The 20,323-nt window shown below is 43.6% G+C and overlaps 1 protein-coding gene across 6 annotated transcripts in view; it reads right to left on the reverse strand.

The window, feature by feature from the left end:
• PRDM10 (PR/SET domain 10) overlaps positions 1 to 20,323 on the reverse strand; it is a 99,488-nt gene that overhangs the window by 29,208 nt on the left and 49,957 nt on the right. For 5 of the 6 annotated variants that reach the window (XM_073022281.1, XM_038004994.2, XM_038004992.2 and 2 more), the window contains exons 5-11: positions 16,720 to 16,945; positions 15,073 to 15,314; positions 13,041 to 13,244; positions 7,917 to 7,989; positions 5,735 to 5,852; positions 2,727 to 2,856; positions 1,991 to 2,233 (exon numbers count right to left, since the gene is read on the reverse strand). In XM_073022281.1, coding sequence (XP_072878382.1) covers positions 1,991 to 2,233; positions 2,727 to 2,856; positions 5,735 to 5,852; positions 7,917 to 7,989; positions 13,041 to 13,244; positions 15,073 to 15,314; positions 16,720 to 16,945 — 1,236 coding nt within the window. Of the gene's footprint in view, positions 1 to 1,990; positions 2,234 to 2,726; positions 2,857 to 5,734; positions 5,853 to 7,916; positions 7,990 to 13,040; positions 13,245 to 15,072; positions 15,315 to 16,719; positions 17,141 to 20,323 lie in introns of those variants that run through there. The other variant, XM_038004997.2, reaches the window with a different exon arrangement.

A 20,323-nucleotide genomic window follows, 5' to 3' on the forward strand; every position in this document is an offset into this window, starting at 1 on the left:
AGACTACAAGCTCAAGTGAAAATTCTATTGTGTACCCAGCACAGTGCCAAATAGACAGTTAGAACTCAACACCATTGCAGAAGTTATTCCAATGGTTTTAGCGCTGGAAGGGACCTTGGAGATCACTTAGTCCTACCCTTCATTTTGTATATGAGGAACCTGCAGCCCACAATTTATTCATTGATCTATTTACAACTAAATTATCATTATTTCATTAATTTGCATTTACTGTAGCAACCAAATTGTGGTTTCCACCAGGATTTAGTAAGTACAGGTTGCAAAGAACAGCAGGTCAGGCAAACACTTAAGTAACATTCTGTTATGTGAAACACAGGAAACAAACCTACCTGCAGCTCCAACTGAGCAGGCAGCATTAGAGGAGAGAAAAATAGTTACATTACCAATTGGATTGGAAGACTTCCCTTCAGTTGGTCATTACCAATCTGGATAGAAAAGATGAAAAAATACATAGCCCTGCTTTTTAGAATGTGTGAGAGAAAAAAAAAAACAAAATAGCTCAACTAAGACTGACCTCCAAAAACCAAATACATATGGCTTTTGCTTTGCCACAAGGAACCTTGTACCAAAACCAGTAACCCTGCTCATTCAAAAATGCAAGTACAACTACGGCTGGACTGTGTTTGTGCATCCACAACTTCACTGCATGTGTGGGCTTCGGGTTTTTTTCCTTCCAAAAAAAAAAAAAAGAAATCTAGCAAGCATTTCTCTGGACTTAGTAAAAAATATCAGAATGGCAGAGCAGAAAATATAGTAACCGAGCAAGAGAAAGAAGTGCAGATTAGGAACTAAAGGAGAATGACGGATGGGACGACATTAATTCATAGCTTTTTTTCCTTGCTGTCCTATATTTCTGTATGTTGATATACTCTTGTGAAATAATATACAGTGAGCTGAGAGTTTTATATGTTTTGATTACAGGGCCCTCATAAAGGCTGTTTAGCCTCAGAGTCTTAGAGCCCTTCAAAGCTATCAAATGTTTAAATGTGTTTTTACATTGACTACAAATGTTTAAATGTGCTTTTACATGAAGGCACGGACTGGACTATTTTTCAAGGTCCCTTCTAGCCTATAGGCAAATAAGAAGACCAAAAGAAACATACACTGAAACAATCATGCACGTAGAAATTGTACAGCCTAGGAAGTTACACAAAATGTCTTTCATCTACTGGAAAGTACCAGTAAGTCTTTATGCACTCAGCTGCCACAAACATGGGTTTTAAGTCATTGGTTTTTACCAGCACAGACACTTATCATCCCACAAAGCCATATTGTTTTCCACCGAATCCCCTGCAGTTCCTAACTCAGACTCAAATGCTATTTGTGAGATCAGAGAAAACGCATCTGAACTGCAAGTCAGGAAAGCCCTGCAGCCGCATGGCCTGAGGCCAAGACGCAGGTCACGTGACTCAGACACGTCACGTGACTCAGATACTGACTCACTCTCCGACTGAGGGCTTCGGCTCAAGCTATCCCCAGGTGTGTGAACTGTACCTGCCATATCAACTTGGACACAGGTCACTTTACATTGATGAGTAATGACATTTGCCATTCTCCCCTGGGAAGGTGTAGATAAGCACATTTAGTTACCCAAAATTAACTTGAGAGCTATGATTAGGCACAAATTAGCCTGGTTTAAAATATAAATGATTATTATAACTAAATGTACTTATTTCTCCGCTTCCAATCTGTGAATTGAGGGACGCAGAGAGCTAGTCCAGGAGCTGCCAACCTCTAGGCCTCTGTGTCATTACTAAATTGGTTGAATCTAGGACCAGCCATGCCAGCCTGCCGTGGGGCACTGAGACATTGAGAAATAATGGGATCTTTCAAAATAATGGGATCGAGCATGTGACAGGCTAGATGCAAGATTTCAGAGTGGACAGTGAATAGGTTGGAAAACCACCAGAGAGCTGCTAGTGGGAGGAAGATCACCGGCAGGTGCAAGGAGCCGCCGGCTTTCCCCACTTACTCGGATGCGCTTGGCTCTGCGCATGTCGTCGGCTGTCAGCGTGCTCTGGGTGGGCACCACGCTTTCTTCATGCTGCGGCTGCAAATGCAGGGTGTGAGTTTCTGGTTCATGTTCCAGGGAAGACTGGGTTTCTTGTGGCAGCTGAGGGATTGGGATAGTGGTCTGTTCTGGTTGATCCAGCCCATTCAGAGTGGCTGGTTCAGCCTCATCAAATTGCTCCTTTGTGGGAAAATGTAGCAAGTCCTGAAATTTGAAATAACCAGGAATAAAGATCAGTGCCAGAGGGACTGTCGGCTCAGATTTAGAATTGCTGCTTATTTAGGAATGACTATAGATTCATAATACTCAGAAAAAATACTCTCCCTCTGGGAAAGTTAATTAGGTAACTATGCACAGAAAGCAAAAGCAGGATAGGTTCCAGACCACTTAACAAGGAAAAGACTGTGATCTGACTTTTCTGGAATATCAATAATTTTAATTGTTTAATTAAACAAAGTCCACCTCTACTAACTCTGGTCAATTTTATAGAGCGGCAAAGTTGGGTTTTTGTTGTAGGTAACACTTGAAAATACATTCTTTTCTGGTATTCTCCAATCATGCTTTAATTAACAGGCAGCAAGCTCTGATAGGAAAGGTCTACAAACATTGGGAAGGTCTTTGTACTTAGATCTTGTCAGGGATCTGGCACGTCCTCCACACAAGCATCTAAGGAGGGCTCCTTCCCATCCCCCTGTACCTGTGTCCCATCGTCACTCTTTTCCCCATTTTCGCTGGTGATTTCCAGGCGGATAAATTTTGGAGGACGCCCTGGCCGTCGACCTGGACCAAATCGCCTCTTGCCTCGTCCCCTTCCTCTGCCTCTTGTTCTGGGGACAAGAGATTGGGTTACGGGTCGTCGTGGTTACATAATATTCCATAACAAGTAGTGACCTAAATGATTCTTACTAACCCCAGAGTATGATTCCTCTCACCTTATTACTTTCCCAGATTTTCTCCAATGGAAACAACTGTTTTACTAATATACACTTTCTGAATGTCTCATCCTTCCCCTCTATTACAGCTTAAAGATATGTCTTCAATTATTCTGAAGAAAAGAGCTATAAACATTCAAATCACTGACAATATTTTGCTTCTGAAATGATGTGAGAAAGGCAGACAGGACAGAACATGCTAAGCCTTCGAGTGTGTTCCCAGGAGATGTCATCTGAGACAAGATTCCCATTATTTCTCTTTCTCCCCTGGCCTCGCATCATATTCCTTCTAAGAAAAGTGGCCAAATTCAAACAACTTTCTCGTTTTACTACAAGCTTCTGGGAGGTCGGAACAAATTTCTAATTCAATTGTTTCATAACATGCCTAGTAAACATCAATTAAATTTTACATCCCCTTTAATGGATTTTTTTTTTAAATTTATTTGTTTATTTTATTTTTTGAGACTAGGTCTTGCTCTGCTACCCAGGCTGGAGTGCAGTGATGTAATCATGGCTTACTGCGGCCTCAACCACCTGGGCTCAACGATCCTCTCACCTCAGTGTCCCAAGTAGCTGGGACTGCAGGCATGTACCACCACGCCCAGCTAATTTTAATTTTTTGTAGAGACAGGGTTTCACCATGTTGCCTGGGCTGGTCTAGAACTCAAGCAATCCTCCTTCTTGGGCCTCCCAAAGTGCTGGGATTACAGGCACGAGCCACCATGCCTGGTATGAATTGCCAGCAAACACAAATTCCTTAATAAAAGAGGCTTTAAAAAGTAGGTTATGAGAGCTTCTTTTAGAAGATATGTATGTGGAAAGCGTACAATGTCAATGAGATCAAATTTTATCCTTCCACTCATTTATTTAATAATTTAACAAATACTATATATTTTTTCCAGGAACTTTTAAAAGACTCTTCATGTTGGAAAATTCTGAACCTACGTAAATATAGAGAACAGCGTGATGAGCCCAATGTACCCATAACCCAATTCCAACATTTTTCAACCCATGGTCAACCTTTTCCATCTATATCCCCACCACTTGCCCACACACATACCCAGTAGATGATCTGGAAGCAAATCCCAGGTATCTTTTCATCTCTAGATATCTTGGCATGTCTCTCTGAATCATAATGACTCTTTATATAGATATGAGCACAATACCATTATCACACCTAAGAAATACCTGATAGTTGCTGAGTATTATTATATCCAGTCAAAGTTTAAACCTTCCTAGTTATCCCAAGTTTCTCTTAACAGTTGGCTAACAAACGTATTACCTACTGTGTATCACATACTGTGCTAGGCACTAAGGACATCAGATTACACGCAACAGATTTTACCCTCAGGGCCCTAGAAGAGGGAGGTGGCATATAAACCAAAAATCACAATATAAAATAAAAAGTGCTACAATAGAGCCACCAACAGAGTTTTGGAGATACCCAGGAGTGAGTGACTCAAATCTCACTGTGTCCACCCCCCCTTAGACATTTACCCCTGTGGTCACATTCTAGACCCTGTCACCCTTATAAGCCTCTTCACGCCAATCCCATGCACTGCCCACTCGGGCACTACCCTGGCTCTGTAGTTTACTCCCTCCGGTACAAGCACTCAGCAACCCTTCAGCCACGCGAGCATCTCCAATCCAATCCTTCTGGTGCTCCTGTGCAGCTCTGCACCACTGCCTTGATGTTCTCTCCCCTTTTTCCACAGCACACACTCCAAGGTCATCCATGGGAACCACTCCCTTGTGCGTACTCTCAGTTCCCATCCCACAGCTGCTCTGTTTTCTCAATGTGTGTTATGAGCACTTGGCAAAGCCACAACCCTGTGTAATCCAATTCCCTGCCCGCTCTGCACCAGCATCCCTGCAGCTGAATGAAGCTGGAGAACAATGCACAGTCATGCGAGTGGGCTCACTTCCATTTCATAACCATGAACCCCAAGTGGGCATTTAATGTAGTGGGCAACTGTATGGTACTTCCCTAGAACATTCACTTTCCCACTTACCTAACTACCATCTCACACGTCTCCTCTCTTTCCAAACCCTGGAAAAGCTGGCAACCCTACATCTGTCCCCCTGGCACGACCCTACTTCAAACCACCGTCATTCCGATCCCAAACTGTTGTGATAGATGCTAACAGGACTCCTTGTCTTCATTCTTACTCCAATATAAGCCGGTGGTTATTTTTTTCCAGGTGTTATATTTATCCAAAATGGTTTTCAAAAAAATACAATCAACATCATAATACTCCCTGACCAAAACCCTCTAAAGACTTCTCATCACACTTGGAATAAAATCTAAATTTCTTACCATTTCCCATAAGGCCCTACCTGATCTGGCCCCTGCCCCCTTCAATCCTATACAATTCTCCCCTCGTCTGTCTTTTTTATATAGTGGAATTAAACATATGACTTGGTTTGATTAAGTAATCATACTGCTGAAAAAAGTCTGAAAATCAGAGATCCGGATTATTTTAAAAGTAGGTGCTATCTCAAAAATTCCTATTTCAGAATCTCCAGTTAAGGCAGATTTACCTAAGATGAAAGGATCTCCCATTGCTGGGTACTGGTTATGCTGGAAAGATGGATAACAGTAAACGAGAAGCAGAAGGAAAAGGAGATGACAGGTAACACCGTTCCCTCAGTAGCCCACCTGGTTACCTGTCTACACATGACACTTGGAGACACTCTTTAGCTAGTGGACAATACAGAAATGATTCTGAACCTTTATAAGCTCGGTCTGTGGGCCTTTCTCCCTCATACATACCTGCTAAACACATCTAGTTTCTCATCATGAGAATTGAGATGCTGTTGCAACTGCTCCGAGCTTATAAATCGGCGGTTACATTCATAGCAGGGCCAATTCTTCTCTTGCTCCCGAAGAACTACAGTCACAGAAGAGAAATCATGAAGGCTGATGATCAATAGACACCAATACAACTGCCTGCGATCCCCACCATTCTTATCTTGCTGCAGCCCAAAGGCTTCATAGCTATACAGTATCTGCTATTTGCATGACTGTTTTGTTATCAAATCAAAAGCTAAAACTTGGCAGAGAGTTGCTTTTTAGGATCTTACTTTCTAATGCATCCATGCAAGGCATCAAAGGAACAAATACCCTCACATCACCCTCTCACAGCCCTCAAAACACGCACACGACTTCACCGCACCGAAAACACATGAGATGTTACAAAGATCTGTATTCAGATAGCCTGGTATTCAGACCCGGGTTTCATAATCTGAGGGTATGTTTTAGAACAAATAACTTAAAACTCAATGCCCAGTAGAATCACTTCAGCAAAATGCTCAGAAGCACCCCCTAAGTTGAATATAGGCATACTCCATGACCCGGCAACTCCACACCTAGACACATACCCAACAGAAATGTGCACATAGGTTCACTAAAAGACATGTCAGAATGCTCGCAGCAGCACTCTTCAAAATAGCCAAAATCGAGAAACAATCTTATTGTTTAATAAAGAATCTGCCTGGTCTTTTTCCCTAGTTGGTAACCTTTAAGTCACTGGAATTTCCTGAGTAATAGGAGTGTCTTTGTTATTCATGGTGTCCCACCCCACAAACATACCCAAATGTATTCTAATGAGATGCTTCAGAGCAGGGACAGGCCATGCAGGAAAGCTCAACCATGTAATTGGAAATGTGGGGCTTTGAGCCAGGGGTTATCGGCCTGACCTCATGGAAGGAGGAGGAGAAGGGGGAGCTGGCAGTCAAGCTTGATCACCCGGACAATGATTGAATCAGTTATGCCTATGTCATGACGTCTCAATAAAAACTCTGGACACTGAAGCTCGGGTGAGCGTCCACGGTCGGGAATCATAGATCAATGCACCAGGAGGGTGGCGTGTCCTGAGGACACTTTGGGGCTTCCCAGACCTCACCATATGCATCTCTTCATTGGACAGGCCCTAATATATACAAATCATACATTTTAATATATTAGATATATAGATCTTTCCATTATAATACATATAAAGGATTGTAACAAAATGGCCATCGTTAAGAACGGCTCTTTTCCGAGTTCTGTGAGTCATTCTTGTGAATTATCAAACCTGAGGAGGTCCCGGGAACCTCCTAACCCGTAGCTAGTTGGTCTGGGGCTTGGGACCTCCAGAGCCTGCAGATGGTGTCTGAAGTCTTGACTGCCCTGAGCATGTGAAACTTGACCTAACTCTGGAGAGTGTCAGAATTGCATTTCACAACCAAATCTACAGTAAAATGGAAAAATCAATTGTTTTACATTCATACACCAGAATACCAAATAACAACGAGAATAAATAAATTATAATTATATACACCAATGTGGATGAATCTCACAAATACCATGTTGAGCAAAAGATGCCCAGGCACCAAAAGTGTACCTACCACATAATTCTATTACGCACAGTTTGATAACAAGCATATCTTATTGTGCGGTACTAGAAGTCAGGAGACAGTACTTAGGAGTGAGTAGGAATTAGAAGGCAGCACAAAGAAACTTCTGGGGCACAGTAATGCTCTGTTTCTTGATCTGGGGGCAGGTTACATGGGCGTGTTCACTTTGTGAAAATTTAAGCTGCATACTTACAATGTGTGCAGCTTTCTGTATATAGATTATACTTCAGTGACATTTGCATTAAAAACAAAGCCAATGCCTGCCTTGGTATATCCTCAGAGATGATAAAATCTGGATAGGAATCGTCCTCTGATCTAGGTTCTAATTTGGCATTTGGAAGTTTTCATTATATTAAATATTATTTTCCAGCACACATGAAAGAAATGTAAACGTCATTGTAATTTGACAGTGAATTAAATGGAGGTGTGTGTCTCCAAAAAACCTACTGGGATAGCTTCTGAAATATACTGAGACAAAAAATTAGAGGTTTCATAAAGATGTGATATATACAATTTAGAATTCATACAGAAAATGTAAAACATAAATGTCTAACCACCTTTCCTTTCTTCCTCAGATATGTCATGAATTTTCTGGTTCACGAACTCAGCATAGGACGCGGCATACCACACCTGCAAGAAGCAAGTATATCATCAAGAACTGGGGACATCACCAGATGTTCCTCACATGCTTACGTTATTTCTCCTGCTTCCAGGAAACAATTCAGGCTTTTCCACAGCCCATTAACAAAGCAAAAGAAGATCACGCTGTGAGCTCCCCTTGCAATACGTTTTTTCCAGCACATCAGTCAGGAAGTTCATTTGCCAAGACACACTGCCTGTTTTTTCTTTTTCTTTTTCAGAAAATAGTTACTGTTACTAGAATAACTTCACAGGAATTATAATCATAGTCTCTTCAACTAAATAAAACAGCTTCCTCTGATTTCTTATCTATATTTAAACACCGGTTTTTACAGGGTTGTAGTTACAGTGATTGCCACCAAACACCCCTTACTGGAGTCACCAATGACAACTTCAAAGGCAACCACCTTCTCCCGCCCCCCCCCACTGGCTACTTCTGATCACTCTGTTTGCCTCTTTTTTTCCTCCCTAACTTCCACATATTGGTGTGGCTCAAAGCTTAGTTAGAGTGTAGGGCCTTCTTATTTTCACTTCAGGTGGCCACATTCATTTCCAACCAACTCTATGCTAATGACTCCCAGATCAATATCTCCATCCCAGACCTTCTTTCACTGTCCCCTCTGACTGTGTCTGACTGGATGTTTTGGATGTCTCACAAACAGATGAAACTTAGCATGTCCAGAATGGAATTCTCAATGCTTTCCAACTCACGCCCCCACCCATCTTCCCCATCTTGATGAATACCTTCCACCCGGCGGCTCAGACTTGAAACCTGAAAGGTGCCTTTGATTTCTCTGCTTGCTTCCATATGCCTTTAGCAAGGACTGCCGCTCCCTCAGGTGTTCCCCATCCCTGCTTTTGCCACCCTGATGCATGCCAAGACCATTTCTTGCCTGGATGATCACTTGGCCTTCTGACTGGCCTCTCCTTTTCTCTGCAATCTACACAGTAGCCAGAGTGGTCTCCTTAAATCCCAGTTACCCCAGTTGGATCATTACATACCATATACAGGCATCAAAATATCACATGTATCCCAAAAATATGTACAACTAATATGTATCAATAAAAAGAACACACAGGCCGGGCACGGTGGCTCAAGCCCGTAATCCCAGCACTTTGGGAGGCCGAGACGGGCGGATCACGAGGTCAGGAGATCGAGACCATCCTGGCTAACACGGTGAAACCCCGTCTCTACTAAAAAATACAAAAAACTAGCTGGGCGAGGTGGCGGGTGCCTGTAGTCCCAGCTACTCGGGAGGCTGAGGCAGGAGAATGGCGTAAACCTGGGAGGCGGAGCTTGCAGTGAGCTGAGATCCGGCCACTGCACTCCAGCCTGGGCGACAGAGCGAGACTCCGTCTCAAAAAAAAAAAAAAAAAAAAAACGAACACACAATCAGATCTTGTCATGCAGGCAATGGCTTCTCATCTCATAGTAAACCTGAAATGCTTGATAATCTCCAAAGGGTTCCACAATCTCCCCAACCTGGAAAAGCAACCTCAGCCCTTGTCAGTCCCCCTGACCCATGCTTCAGACAACAGGGCCTGCTTTCAGCTGCTCAAACATGCCCAAGTCCTTCACCACCCCAAGCATTCAGCCCTGCTGTTTCACCCTCACCCCTGCCATAACCCTCTGTAGTGCTGGCCCCATTCCATAGTTCTCAGCCTCAGGAGTGCCTGGTCAGCAAGGCCTTCCCTAACCATCACATCAAAATCGGTCCCTTCCCTGTTACCTGCTCTTTCTGCACCATCTGTTTCCTTCACGGAACTTACCCCATGAGTTATGATTTGCTTGTTTACATCTTTCTGTCCATTTAGAATAAAGGTTCCCTGAACACAGGGAGCCAGTCTGTTTTCTAAGGTCTCAAACACAGTAAGAGTTCAATATATCAATTACTAAGTGAATTAATCATATATAATTTTATGGATTTTATATATATGGAAATATTTATAAAGACACGTGATACATGTGATATTTTGATGCCTGTATATAAACTAACTATGCCCCTGTAGTTGTACTTTTACATGGATTATCATTTTACTATTATAAATCCTACCCTAATCTATCACTTCCAAGGTGTATTTTTAAGTATTTTCGCAGGTCAGAAGTCAGGATGTGTTTCACACTCCGGGGCCTTCTACAGTCATGGCCACGATGGAGCTCTTGCTGCCTGCCCGCTGCTCCTGCACAAACCTGGCCAAGCTCTTTGTACTGTTCTCACCTCATTCTGTTACAAGCCCACTGACACCTCATGAGTGGACACTTGCCAAGCAATGCAAACGAAGGCCAAAAAGATCTGTCATTTCCCTGAGAACAAACACAAGAAATCTGAAAGCCATGCAAGGCTGGCGTGCGTCCTGCAGGGCTTCTCAGTAAGGCATCAGCTGTCAGAAACTTCCTACAGACTTGATCCGAAACCTCTCCACTTCCAAGGATATGTGATTCAATTGAGGAAAAAGACACAGATGAGTTCAGTCAAATGGGAAAGCACAGTATCAAAACTTGCAGGAAGGTGATCAGTGGCTTGAGGCAACATCCCAGGGGCAACAGCAGAACACTTATTTTTAAAATATTGCAGCTGCATCAACACTCTCGATGGCACAGAAGATGAGAGGATACAGAAGGGCACAAACATCCACAATGAAGTCAAACAGTGATGCAGGAAAAAGAATTCAGGCTCTGCACACAAAGCAGTTTATACCTCAACCAATTTATTTTGCTTCAGTGTGTCTTTTTATGAATGCACAAGTATGATATAATTTTAAAATTATGTCAAAATAAGTCTAAAATAGCTCCTTCTAACCATTTTTTATTTTTAAAAAGCACTATAATTTAATAGGTAGCATTTTTTTCTTAATGATGCATAAAATAATAGTGTATCCTAAAGTCACTGGTAACTTAGAGTCAGTAAAATACAGTAGAGTCTAGTACCGTCTTCTTTTTATAACTATTTCCTCGGATTAATGTTCAATGATTAGATTTACCCAGCCAAGAACACTTTTGCTATATACTTCCAGAAATGTTTTATGAAATGCAATTCTACAATTAACATTTCTATTTTTTAAACATTCACATTCATTGTACTGTATCCATTTATTTTTGCTAATTTAAACATAAAGAGTAGCTCATAGTTATTTTGAGGGTTTTTCAAATTATTAACGTTGAAAAATTTTTTTAACTTTTTAAAGTTCCAGGGTATATGTGCAGGATGTGCAGATTTGTTACACAGGTAAACATGTGCCATGGTGATCTGCTGGACCTATCAACCCATATGTAGGTATTAAGCCCAGAATGCATTCGCTATTTTTTCTGTTTTAAAACTTTTTTTTTTACTATTTGTTTCCTCCTCCAGATAAAGTCAACTCCTGACATTTGTTCATTTGTCCCTCTGGGGGTAGTGAGGTCTGTCAGTTTTCAAAGTTGAACTTTTTCATGTGTATTACAAATATTTCCCCCATTCTGTTGTTTCCTTTTTATTTGTTTTATGGTTGTTCATTAGACTGAACTATTATATTCTTATTTGTTTCTCTCCAACTTTATAGTTCTATCTACTGGTTTCAAAGAGGAAATCTCCCCTTCACAGTTAAAAAATATTCACCTCAGTTTCTTTTCTAATCAGGAATTTATTGGGATACATGGTATGAGATACAAATCTCCTTTTACATGTTTTCTTCAGGGTTAATGGATTCTCTAGCTGATGGTTTCAAAAACAGAGGTTCTGCATACCTTTTTAACAAAATCCAGGATTCTTTCCCTCAAAAGACGTATCCATTTCTAATTTGTACCATATGCAGGCACTGTGCAATTCAGTGTTTGTGGACTTACGTGATCACTTCTTGCCTATTTTTCATTTATATCAGGAAGCTAAAGAGTATTTTGATCCCCTCTTTTGGCATGTTCTTAATATAAGTTTTATTTTAAAAAAGGAATTTTCATTTCAAATCATAGCAAAATTTTGTCATGTCATCAAGAATTATTATTTAGATAAATTTCAATAGTTATTACTCAAAAATATATTTCTGAAATCAGAAGTCAGCACACAGGATTCTTTGAGTAAAACATTCATACACAGAAAAAAGTCTTGCTCATACATCTAAACATCTTGCCCATACATCTAAAACTCTATTTCCCAACTATGGAGTGTGTAAATGAAGTTAACCCACATCTTTAATCACTTCGTCACAGATACAGACGCGTTCCTGTCAATGGTTTGACTTACAATTTTTTGATATTACGATGTTGCAAAAGTGAGACGCGCTCAGTAGAAATCGCCTGAGTGCCCATACAGCCATTCTACTTTTCTCTTTCAGTATTCAATACATTATATGAGATAGTAAACACTTTATTATAAAAGAGGCACTGTGTTAGATAATTTTGCCCAACTGTAGGTTAATGCAAGTGTTCTGATTACATTTCAGGCAGTCCAGGCTGAGGTATGATATTCGTAGGTTGAGTGTATTAAGTACATTTTCAGTTTACAGTATTTTCAATCACAATGGGGCTTATTGGGATCTAACTTCATCATCGGTAGAGGAGCATCTGTACCGGTCTACTCCCCAAAACAACCACCTCTTTACCCCGGACCTCATGCTTTCACATTGGCTCTGCACAGTCTCCTGGTTCAAGCGAGTCTCCTGCCTCAGCCTCACAAGTAGCTGGGATTACAGGCACCCGCCACCATGCTCGGCTAATTTTTGTATTTTTAGTAGAGACGGGGTTTTGCCATGTTGACCAGGTTGGTCTTGAACTCCGGACCTGAAGCGATCCAACCGCCTCGGCCTCCCAAAGTGCTGGGATTACAGGCTTAAGCCACCATGCCCGGCCTCACATGGGCCTTTGATAAGCATAAAAGTCATATGCTTTTCATCCTATATGCAGGATTATGACAGTGTATACTACATGGCAGCTACTCAATAAGTATGTGAATAAGCAGGAAATGACTTTTTTTTTTTAAACAAACCCACTTTAGGGAAATAAACTTGCAAAAAGCCCTAAACAATCACTCTTGCTAGCAAATAGCAGCGCGGGTCTGGCAGCACTGTACCTTCAGTTCCTGCTTGGGCTCCACATTCTTTATGGTTGTATAATACACATGGTGGCCATACTGGTAAGCCACCAGGTTCTGCTCCAGGTGATTCTGGGCTGGCCGTACAAACATCATCCAGTTACAAAGCGTCTCATCAGACAACTCAAACCATAGGTCTTCATGTAAATCCCTGTCTTTTCTGTCCCCTTTATCAAGAGAAACCTGTACGAAAAAAAGCCACACACAAAACAAAACAAAACCTTCAATATGAGACACATTTTATAATGTCACAATACACAAACTATTGCTCCTAAAAGTAACCATACATCCTGGCTCTTCCCTTTGTATCTGCAAAAATCCTAGACCTATGACTGGCCAAATGTTAAAGGGAAAAGATACTTTCTGAAGCCTCAACTGTAGGAAAATTACCTGGCAAAATCTAAAAGTTAATCTAATTGCGTAGCTTTAGCTAATATTTCACAAAACATGACCAAAAATGCTATAAATATGCCAGAAAATGCAAGCAAAATACTCTCTAGTTCATTACAATTTGCCTCCTTTTGGGGTTTCATTGCATTCATTTATAATAGGCAGCCCAGGGACAGGCATTTCTCTTTACAAAGTAATATTCTTGCTTGGAGATTTTGAGAACACAAAGAAAACCTCCCGTGACAGCAGATGACTTGTCAAAAAACGCATCCCAAATATTCACCCCTTCCCACTGCCCTTTCCTCGTTCTCTGGAGCGGTTACACGAAGCAAGGAGCAGAGAGGGCTGGACAGAAACACAAGGGTCAGCTGCAAAGAGATGACTATAAACATATTTCACCATACAGGGAGCTATTCTTTAACCAGAGTCTACAGGTCAGACCTGTTTCAAAACTGGAAAGTGGTTTTCTTGCAAACATTACTGGCACACAGCAGATTACATTAAGCCTACATAATTCTCTTTACATTCCAGTCAAAATTATTTTAAACAAAGCAAGCAAGCCCCTGTTATGGGCTGAACTGTGTCTTCCTCAAAATCCACGTTGAAGCCCTAACACCCAGTACCTCAGGCTGTGACTGCATTTGGGGACAGGACTTTTAAAAGGGTACTTAAGTTAAAATGAGGTCATTAGGGTGGGCCTTAATCCAAACAGGACTGGTCCTTATAAGAAGGGAAGATGGGCCAGGAGAGGTGGCTCAGGCCTGTAATCCTAGCACTTTGAGAGCCCAAGGCAGGAGGATCACTTGAGCTCAGGAGTTCAAGACCAACCTGGGCAATGTGGCGAGGCCCTGTCTCCATAAAAAATACAAAAATTAGCCAGGCGCGGTGGCTCATGCCTGTAATCCCAGCACTTTGGGAGGCTGAGGTGGGTGGATCATGAGGTCAAGAGATCAAGACCATCCTGGCTAACATGGTGAAACCCCATCTCTACTAAAAGTACCACAATTAGCTAGGCTTGGTGGCAGGCACCTGTAGTCCCAGCTACGTGGGAGGCTGAGGCAGGAGAATCACTTGAATCCAGGTGGCAGAGGTTGCAGGGAGCCGAGATCGCGCCACTGCACTTCAGCCTGGCGACAGAGCGAGACTCCATCTCAAAAAATAAATAAAATAAAATACAAACATTATAAATAAATTAGAAGGGGCGATTAGGACGTGGATACACATACAAGCACCGAGGAAAGACTCTGTGAGGACATAGTGACAAGGTGGCTTTCTGCAAGCCAAGGAGAGAGGCCTCAGAGGAAACCAACCTCAAACTTCCAGCTTCCAGAACAGTGAGAAAATAAATGTCTGTCGTTTGAGCCTCCCAGTCTGTGGTATTTTACTATGGCAACCCTAGAAAACTACTGTAGCCCCTCAGAATAACTCATATAATGCTTTCAGGGACTAAAATTGTAATCTCCATCTCATTAGTGAGTTTCCATTTAACCAAATTAAGATAGAAAGAAGAATACTAGCAAACAACCGCTAAGGAACAGGAATAAGAGACTCAGCAGACAACGCAGCGCTCCTTGAAACACGGCTGAAGAACAGGAGTGAGGTGTGATAAAGCAAAAATTACCTTGAGGTGAATATAACAGTCTTTCAGCTCCGAGCCCCTGACGAGAGGCCCCTCCACGGGGCCGAACTGGGTGCGCTTGGGGATGCGCCGCTTGGAGAACACGCCGCCCAGAAACCTGTCTATGTAAAGCACCAGGGGCAGGCTCGCCCTCGCACGGGTGAGCACCGGCCGGTTGGGGATCGGGTGCAAGGGGCCATGCTTTGGGCACACTGAAGAATGTGCGTTATTGCACTCTTCACACCCTGCAAAAGAGAGAGAGTCTTGAAGAAAAGTCCAATTCCTCAGTTTAACTTGATGTGAGGTAAAAAATTCTGACCTGAAAAATCCCCATCTGCATTTTCTTTTTTTTTTTTTTTTTTTTTTTGAGACGGAGTCTCGCTTTGTCACCCAGACTGGAGTGCAGTGGCCGGATCTCAGCTCACTGCAAACTCCGCCTCCCGGGTTCACGCCATTCTCCTGCCTCAGCCTCCCGAGTACCTGGGACTACAGACACCCGCCACCTCGCCCGGCTAGGTTTTTGTATTTTTTTAGTAGAGACGGGGTTTCACCGTGTTAGCCAGGATGGTCTCGATCTCCTGACCTTGTGATCCGCCCGTCTCAGCCTCCCAAAGTGCTGGGATTACAGACTTGAGCCACCGCGCCCGGCCCCCATCTGCCTTTTCAAGCCAAAATGCAATGAACTCCTAATGGCGCTACCCATTCAATGGTAATTCACTCTCTCTGGTAGACCAGTAGTCCCAGCTACACCTGTAGTCCCATCTACTCGGGAGGCTGAAGCAGGAGAATCGCTTGAATCGGGGTGGCAGAGGTTGCAGTGCGCTGAGATTACGGGGAAAATCCTATAATTCTCCTCTAACATCAGACAGAATTTGCTTATGCCTGTCACAAACCACCAGCAGGCCACGACTGACTTCTTTGCTGGAGAGTCCTTTGAATAGTGGCCACTACATTTACAAATCAATTACAACATGTCAGAAGAGTAAAAAGAGCTTATCAGGCTAAATGTTGCACTATCTGATGAGACAAAAGAGGTGAATTTTATCGTATGCCAATGATCTCAATAAAACTTCCGCTGCCGAGGGGCTAGACTGCCTGAGCTGGAGTCCTGACCCTCAAGGTGTTGGCACAGCCCTGGGAAAGTTACCCACCTGATGGTAGGGCCATGGGGGGCAGGAAGGAGGCAGTAGGCGCAGGGCACCCACGCCTGGGATAGAACGGCATTCTTAAAAGGCTATCGTGGAAGAGGCAAAGCAGCGAGGCAAACGTGTTAAAGCTGAAGTGGCTGAAGAGCGCGGGATCGGGCACATCTACCATGGTGGTTTGGTAGCTGAAGCTCTGGTGTGAGAGACCTCGGCTCGGCTGCCTGATGCCCCTTCGTCCCTATGTGACCCTGAGCGAGTTTCCCAATCTTCTGAGCCTCAGTTTACTCATCAGTAAAATCAGAAAACGAAGAAGAGTGTCCCTCAAAGCGCTGCAGTGAAGGCCAGGTGGGATGATGCAAGCAGAGAATGTAGCACACTGGCTGCACACGGAAGGACCTGGTTCACGGGAGCTACGTTCACACACACACCCACAGGCAAACACTGACACACACACACACACAAGACGGACACAGCTTCCCTGGGGGAGTCCAGTGCCCACACTTACATAAGTCGTGCGGGTCGAAGGGCCGGGGCGGGTCTGGCTCCCAGTCATCCAGATCTGTGTCCTCTCCGTCTTCTTCCTCATCTTCCTCAGTGTCCTCATCCTCATCCTCATCCTCTTCCTCTTTGGCCTCCAGTCTGCCTAGAGGGGTCTGCAGAGTTGCCAAAGGGTCGGAGCCATCCACACTCTCGATGGAAGGCAGCACCTGGTTATGCACTGGCAATGAGGCCTGGGCAAAAGGTGAAGGCACAGAGTAAGCAGACATGGACACCTGCTTTCGGTTTGCTGGTGCCCGCTGGCAGAAACAGGGCGCAAGGGCTGGGTGGAATCTAGTCTTCATACCAGCTCCTTCCAGGCCCTGGAAAAATGACTTCCCTCTACAGGCTGTGAGGAAGAGCTGGCTTCATTTTTGATCTGACTGCTCACAGCCTTTAACCCCCGCCCTCCCTCTGCCCCTTCTGTCCCACACCTGGGCAGGCTGCTAAGAAGGCTCAGGTGCTCCCTCCTTTGGCAGCGGGGGAGATTTAAAAGTGGCAAGGCCCTGGCCACCTGTGCACTGACCCCACCCCTTAAACTCAGGAAAACCTGGTCTCTGCCTGGCTCATTCAGGCCATTTCACACTGCTTGACAGGCCTGCCCTGTCTCCCAGAGACTTCAGATAGGTAAGCTACAGACCATTTCGATGTGTGCACATGTGAGGTACCATCAGTTTCCACATCTGAACTAAACCTGGGGTGGGGGGGTCCCTCTTGCCTTTCCAGAGTGGTCCCACCACAGTGGAGGGGGGACATGAGTTGACCTAACCTCAACCACTTGTCTTTTAAAACTCAACATGTCGTGCAACACATGGTTAACAACGTTCAATAGCTCACAGCTCTCCTTTCCAACAGCTCAGGCAGGCTGGGGTTTTTAAGTAAGAATAAAAGAGATGAGATGCCTGTTTGTTTCATCATGCTGAAGTCAGTCTCCTGCAAATGAGACACAGCTTGGGTCATGTATTAGGTTAATGCTCGCTTATCAAATATCCTGGCAGAAAATAAAAATGGTACCTGAAAAAGTTCTCCTGCCTCCAATCTAAGTGTTACAGGATTAGACACTGGCCTAGAATTCCTTTATTCAATCTTGCTCCTCCTGCCCAATTAGCACAAGGTCATACTCAAGCCATGTCCTAGTCAATAAATAAAGGAAGCTTTTAAAGATGCCACTCCCTTCATCTTCTCATATGTTGTTTTCCTCACCTAGAATACTCTTTCCTCAGCAACCTTCTAAATCCTACCACATTCCAGTTTCCCAGTGAACCGCCTCTGATGCCTCCAGCCCTCCCTGAGTCTCCTCTGCTCTGAACTCCTGCAGCCCTTGGAGCCATAGAATCCCTCTCACAACAGCACTCAGCGTCTGCTTCCACACTTCACGACCTCACCAGGCAGCCTGAATCATTCTGGAATAGTTAGTTCTATGACATTTTCTGTGGAGCCCAGATCTTCCACGCTTTGGTCGGGGCCCAGGACTTTCCTCTGGAGGTCGGTAGAATAAGTGTAACCCTTCCGCCACAAGAATCAAATATCTGAAGGCCAAAAACCCCTAATTCATTCAGTCATTTCTCAAATGACCAAACTCCCAGTTCCCTGATCATCTTGTTGTCCTCATTTATTTTGCAGTGGATTCCATATTTTTATTAATACAACATCAGGGTACATTAGTGTTTACATTGGCCACATTGTTCTACTGCAGACCCATCTTGAACCTGCAGATAACTAAAATTCCTAAGTCCTTTTTTCCCTACATAGAGTGCTATTAAACCATTTTTCCCCTCCTCAGGACTTCAAGAGCTGATTTTTACTTAAATGGGGGATTTTGCATTTATCTCCAGTAAATTTCATTTCACTACTTTTATCTATTCTACCCGTCTGCCAAGATCTTTAGACTCTAGATCCAGACATCTCACACATTAACTATCCCTACAGCTTTGCATCCATTGCCAGACACCATCTATTTTGGTGATAAGTATGTGTTTTCACAGGAGTCCATCTTGCCTCTCCAACTGCACCTCAGGGAAGCAGACTATGGGCTTTGGAGTCAAGCATTTAGAGTAAAATCCTTGCCCCGCCACTTAGCAAGTTACTACACTTCTCTGAACCTCAGTTTCTTTGTCTGTAAAATGGACACGGTAATACAAGCCTCAGGTTCTGTAAGTACTAAGTGAAACAATATGTATATAAGGTCAGTAGCAGAGTATATAGTATTTTGTAAGTGCTTAGTATCAATCATTGTTATCCTAAGTTCTTTAAGGACCATGATGATATCATATTCTTTCTCCTCAAATTTAAAAGATTGCTGGGCATAAAGTAGGTATTCAATGAAGATTAATTTGTTGAAATATATTTGGCCTTTTGGGAAATGACATCAATCCCTTCAGGAATCTAGAGGAAGTCTTTGTGGCTATTCACAGAAACATCCTTTTCCTGCAGTGCATCTTAATCGAAGAACTTATCAAACTCTAAAAAGAGGCAGGGTGTGGCTGGGCATGGTGGCTCATGCCTGTAATCCCAGCACTTTGGGAGGCCAAGGTGGGCAGATCACCCGAGGTCAGGGGTTCAAGACCAGCCTGGTCAACATGGTGAAACCCCATCTCTACTAAAAATACAAAAAAAATTAGCTGGGCATAGTAGCGGGCACCTGTAATCCCAGCTACTCGGGAGGCTGAGGCAGGAGAATCACTTGAACCCAGGAGGCGGAAGTTGCAGTGAGCCAAGATCACGCCATTGCACTCCAGCCTGGGCAACAAGAGCGAAACTCCATCTCAAAAAAAAAAAAAAAAAAAAAGAGGCCAGGCGTGATGGCTTATGCCTGTAATCCCAGCACTCTGGGAGGCTGAGGCAGGAGGATTGCTTGAGCCCAGGAGTTCGAGACTAGTCTAGGCAACATGGTGAAACTCTGTCTCTACAAAAAATACAAAATTTAGCTGGGCAGTGGTGGCATGTGCCTGTGATCCCAGCTACTCAGGAGACTGACGTGGGAGAATCGTTTGAGCCCAGTAGGTTGAGGCTGCAGTGAGCTGTGATGGTGCCAGTGCACTCTAGCCTGGGTGACAGAGCAAGGCCCCGTCTCAAATAATAATTAAAAAAAGAACTCTAAAGAAACGGTGCTGAGTGTGTTTACTGAGGGCCTGACCTGCAACGGCAGTGTAAGAGCATTGCCCAACATTTGAAACGCTCGGGCTCCAGAAAGCAGATCAAACCGGCTATCTCAAACTGCATCCGCACGCTTAACACATGCTCATTTAACTTTTGCATGACATTCCACTTCTGCGACTCAGGCTCTTTTAGAAAGTTTTACGTGGGAGGCCAAAATTCTGGAAGACGCTTCTGCCTCAGCTTCAGTAAAAACAACATAAAATGCCCTGTGAGGCTGAGGACTCCACAGGGAACTTCTAGCGGTGCAGCTGCTGTAGCCACCTCCCCCTCGACCTCCTCCACAGAACCTGCGAGGAAGTGACTGTATTCCTGCTCCCCGTCTCAGAGCACAGCTTACAATATTGCCCCTTGTCCTAAGTGCTTAGGCATTATGCCAGGGTTAGTGATAAATGTTACCATACATTGAACAAACC

Source organism: Chlorocebus sabaeus, chromosome 1, assembly GCF_047675955.1.
Source record: "Chlorocebus sabaeus isolate Y175 chromosome 1, mChlSab1.0.hap1, whole genome shotgun sequence".
Classification (NCBI taxonomy): Eukaryota; Metazoa; Chordata; class Mammalia; order Primates; family Cercopithecidae; genus Chlorocebus; species Chlorocebus sabaeus.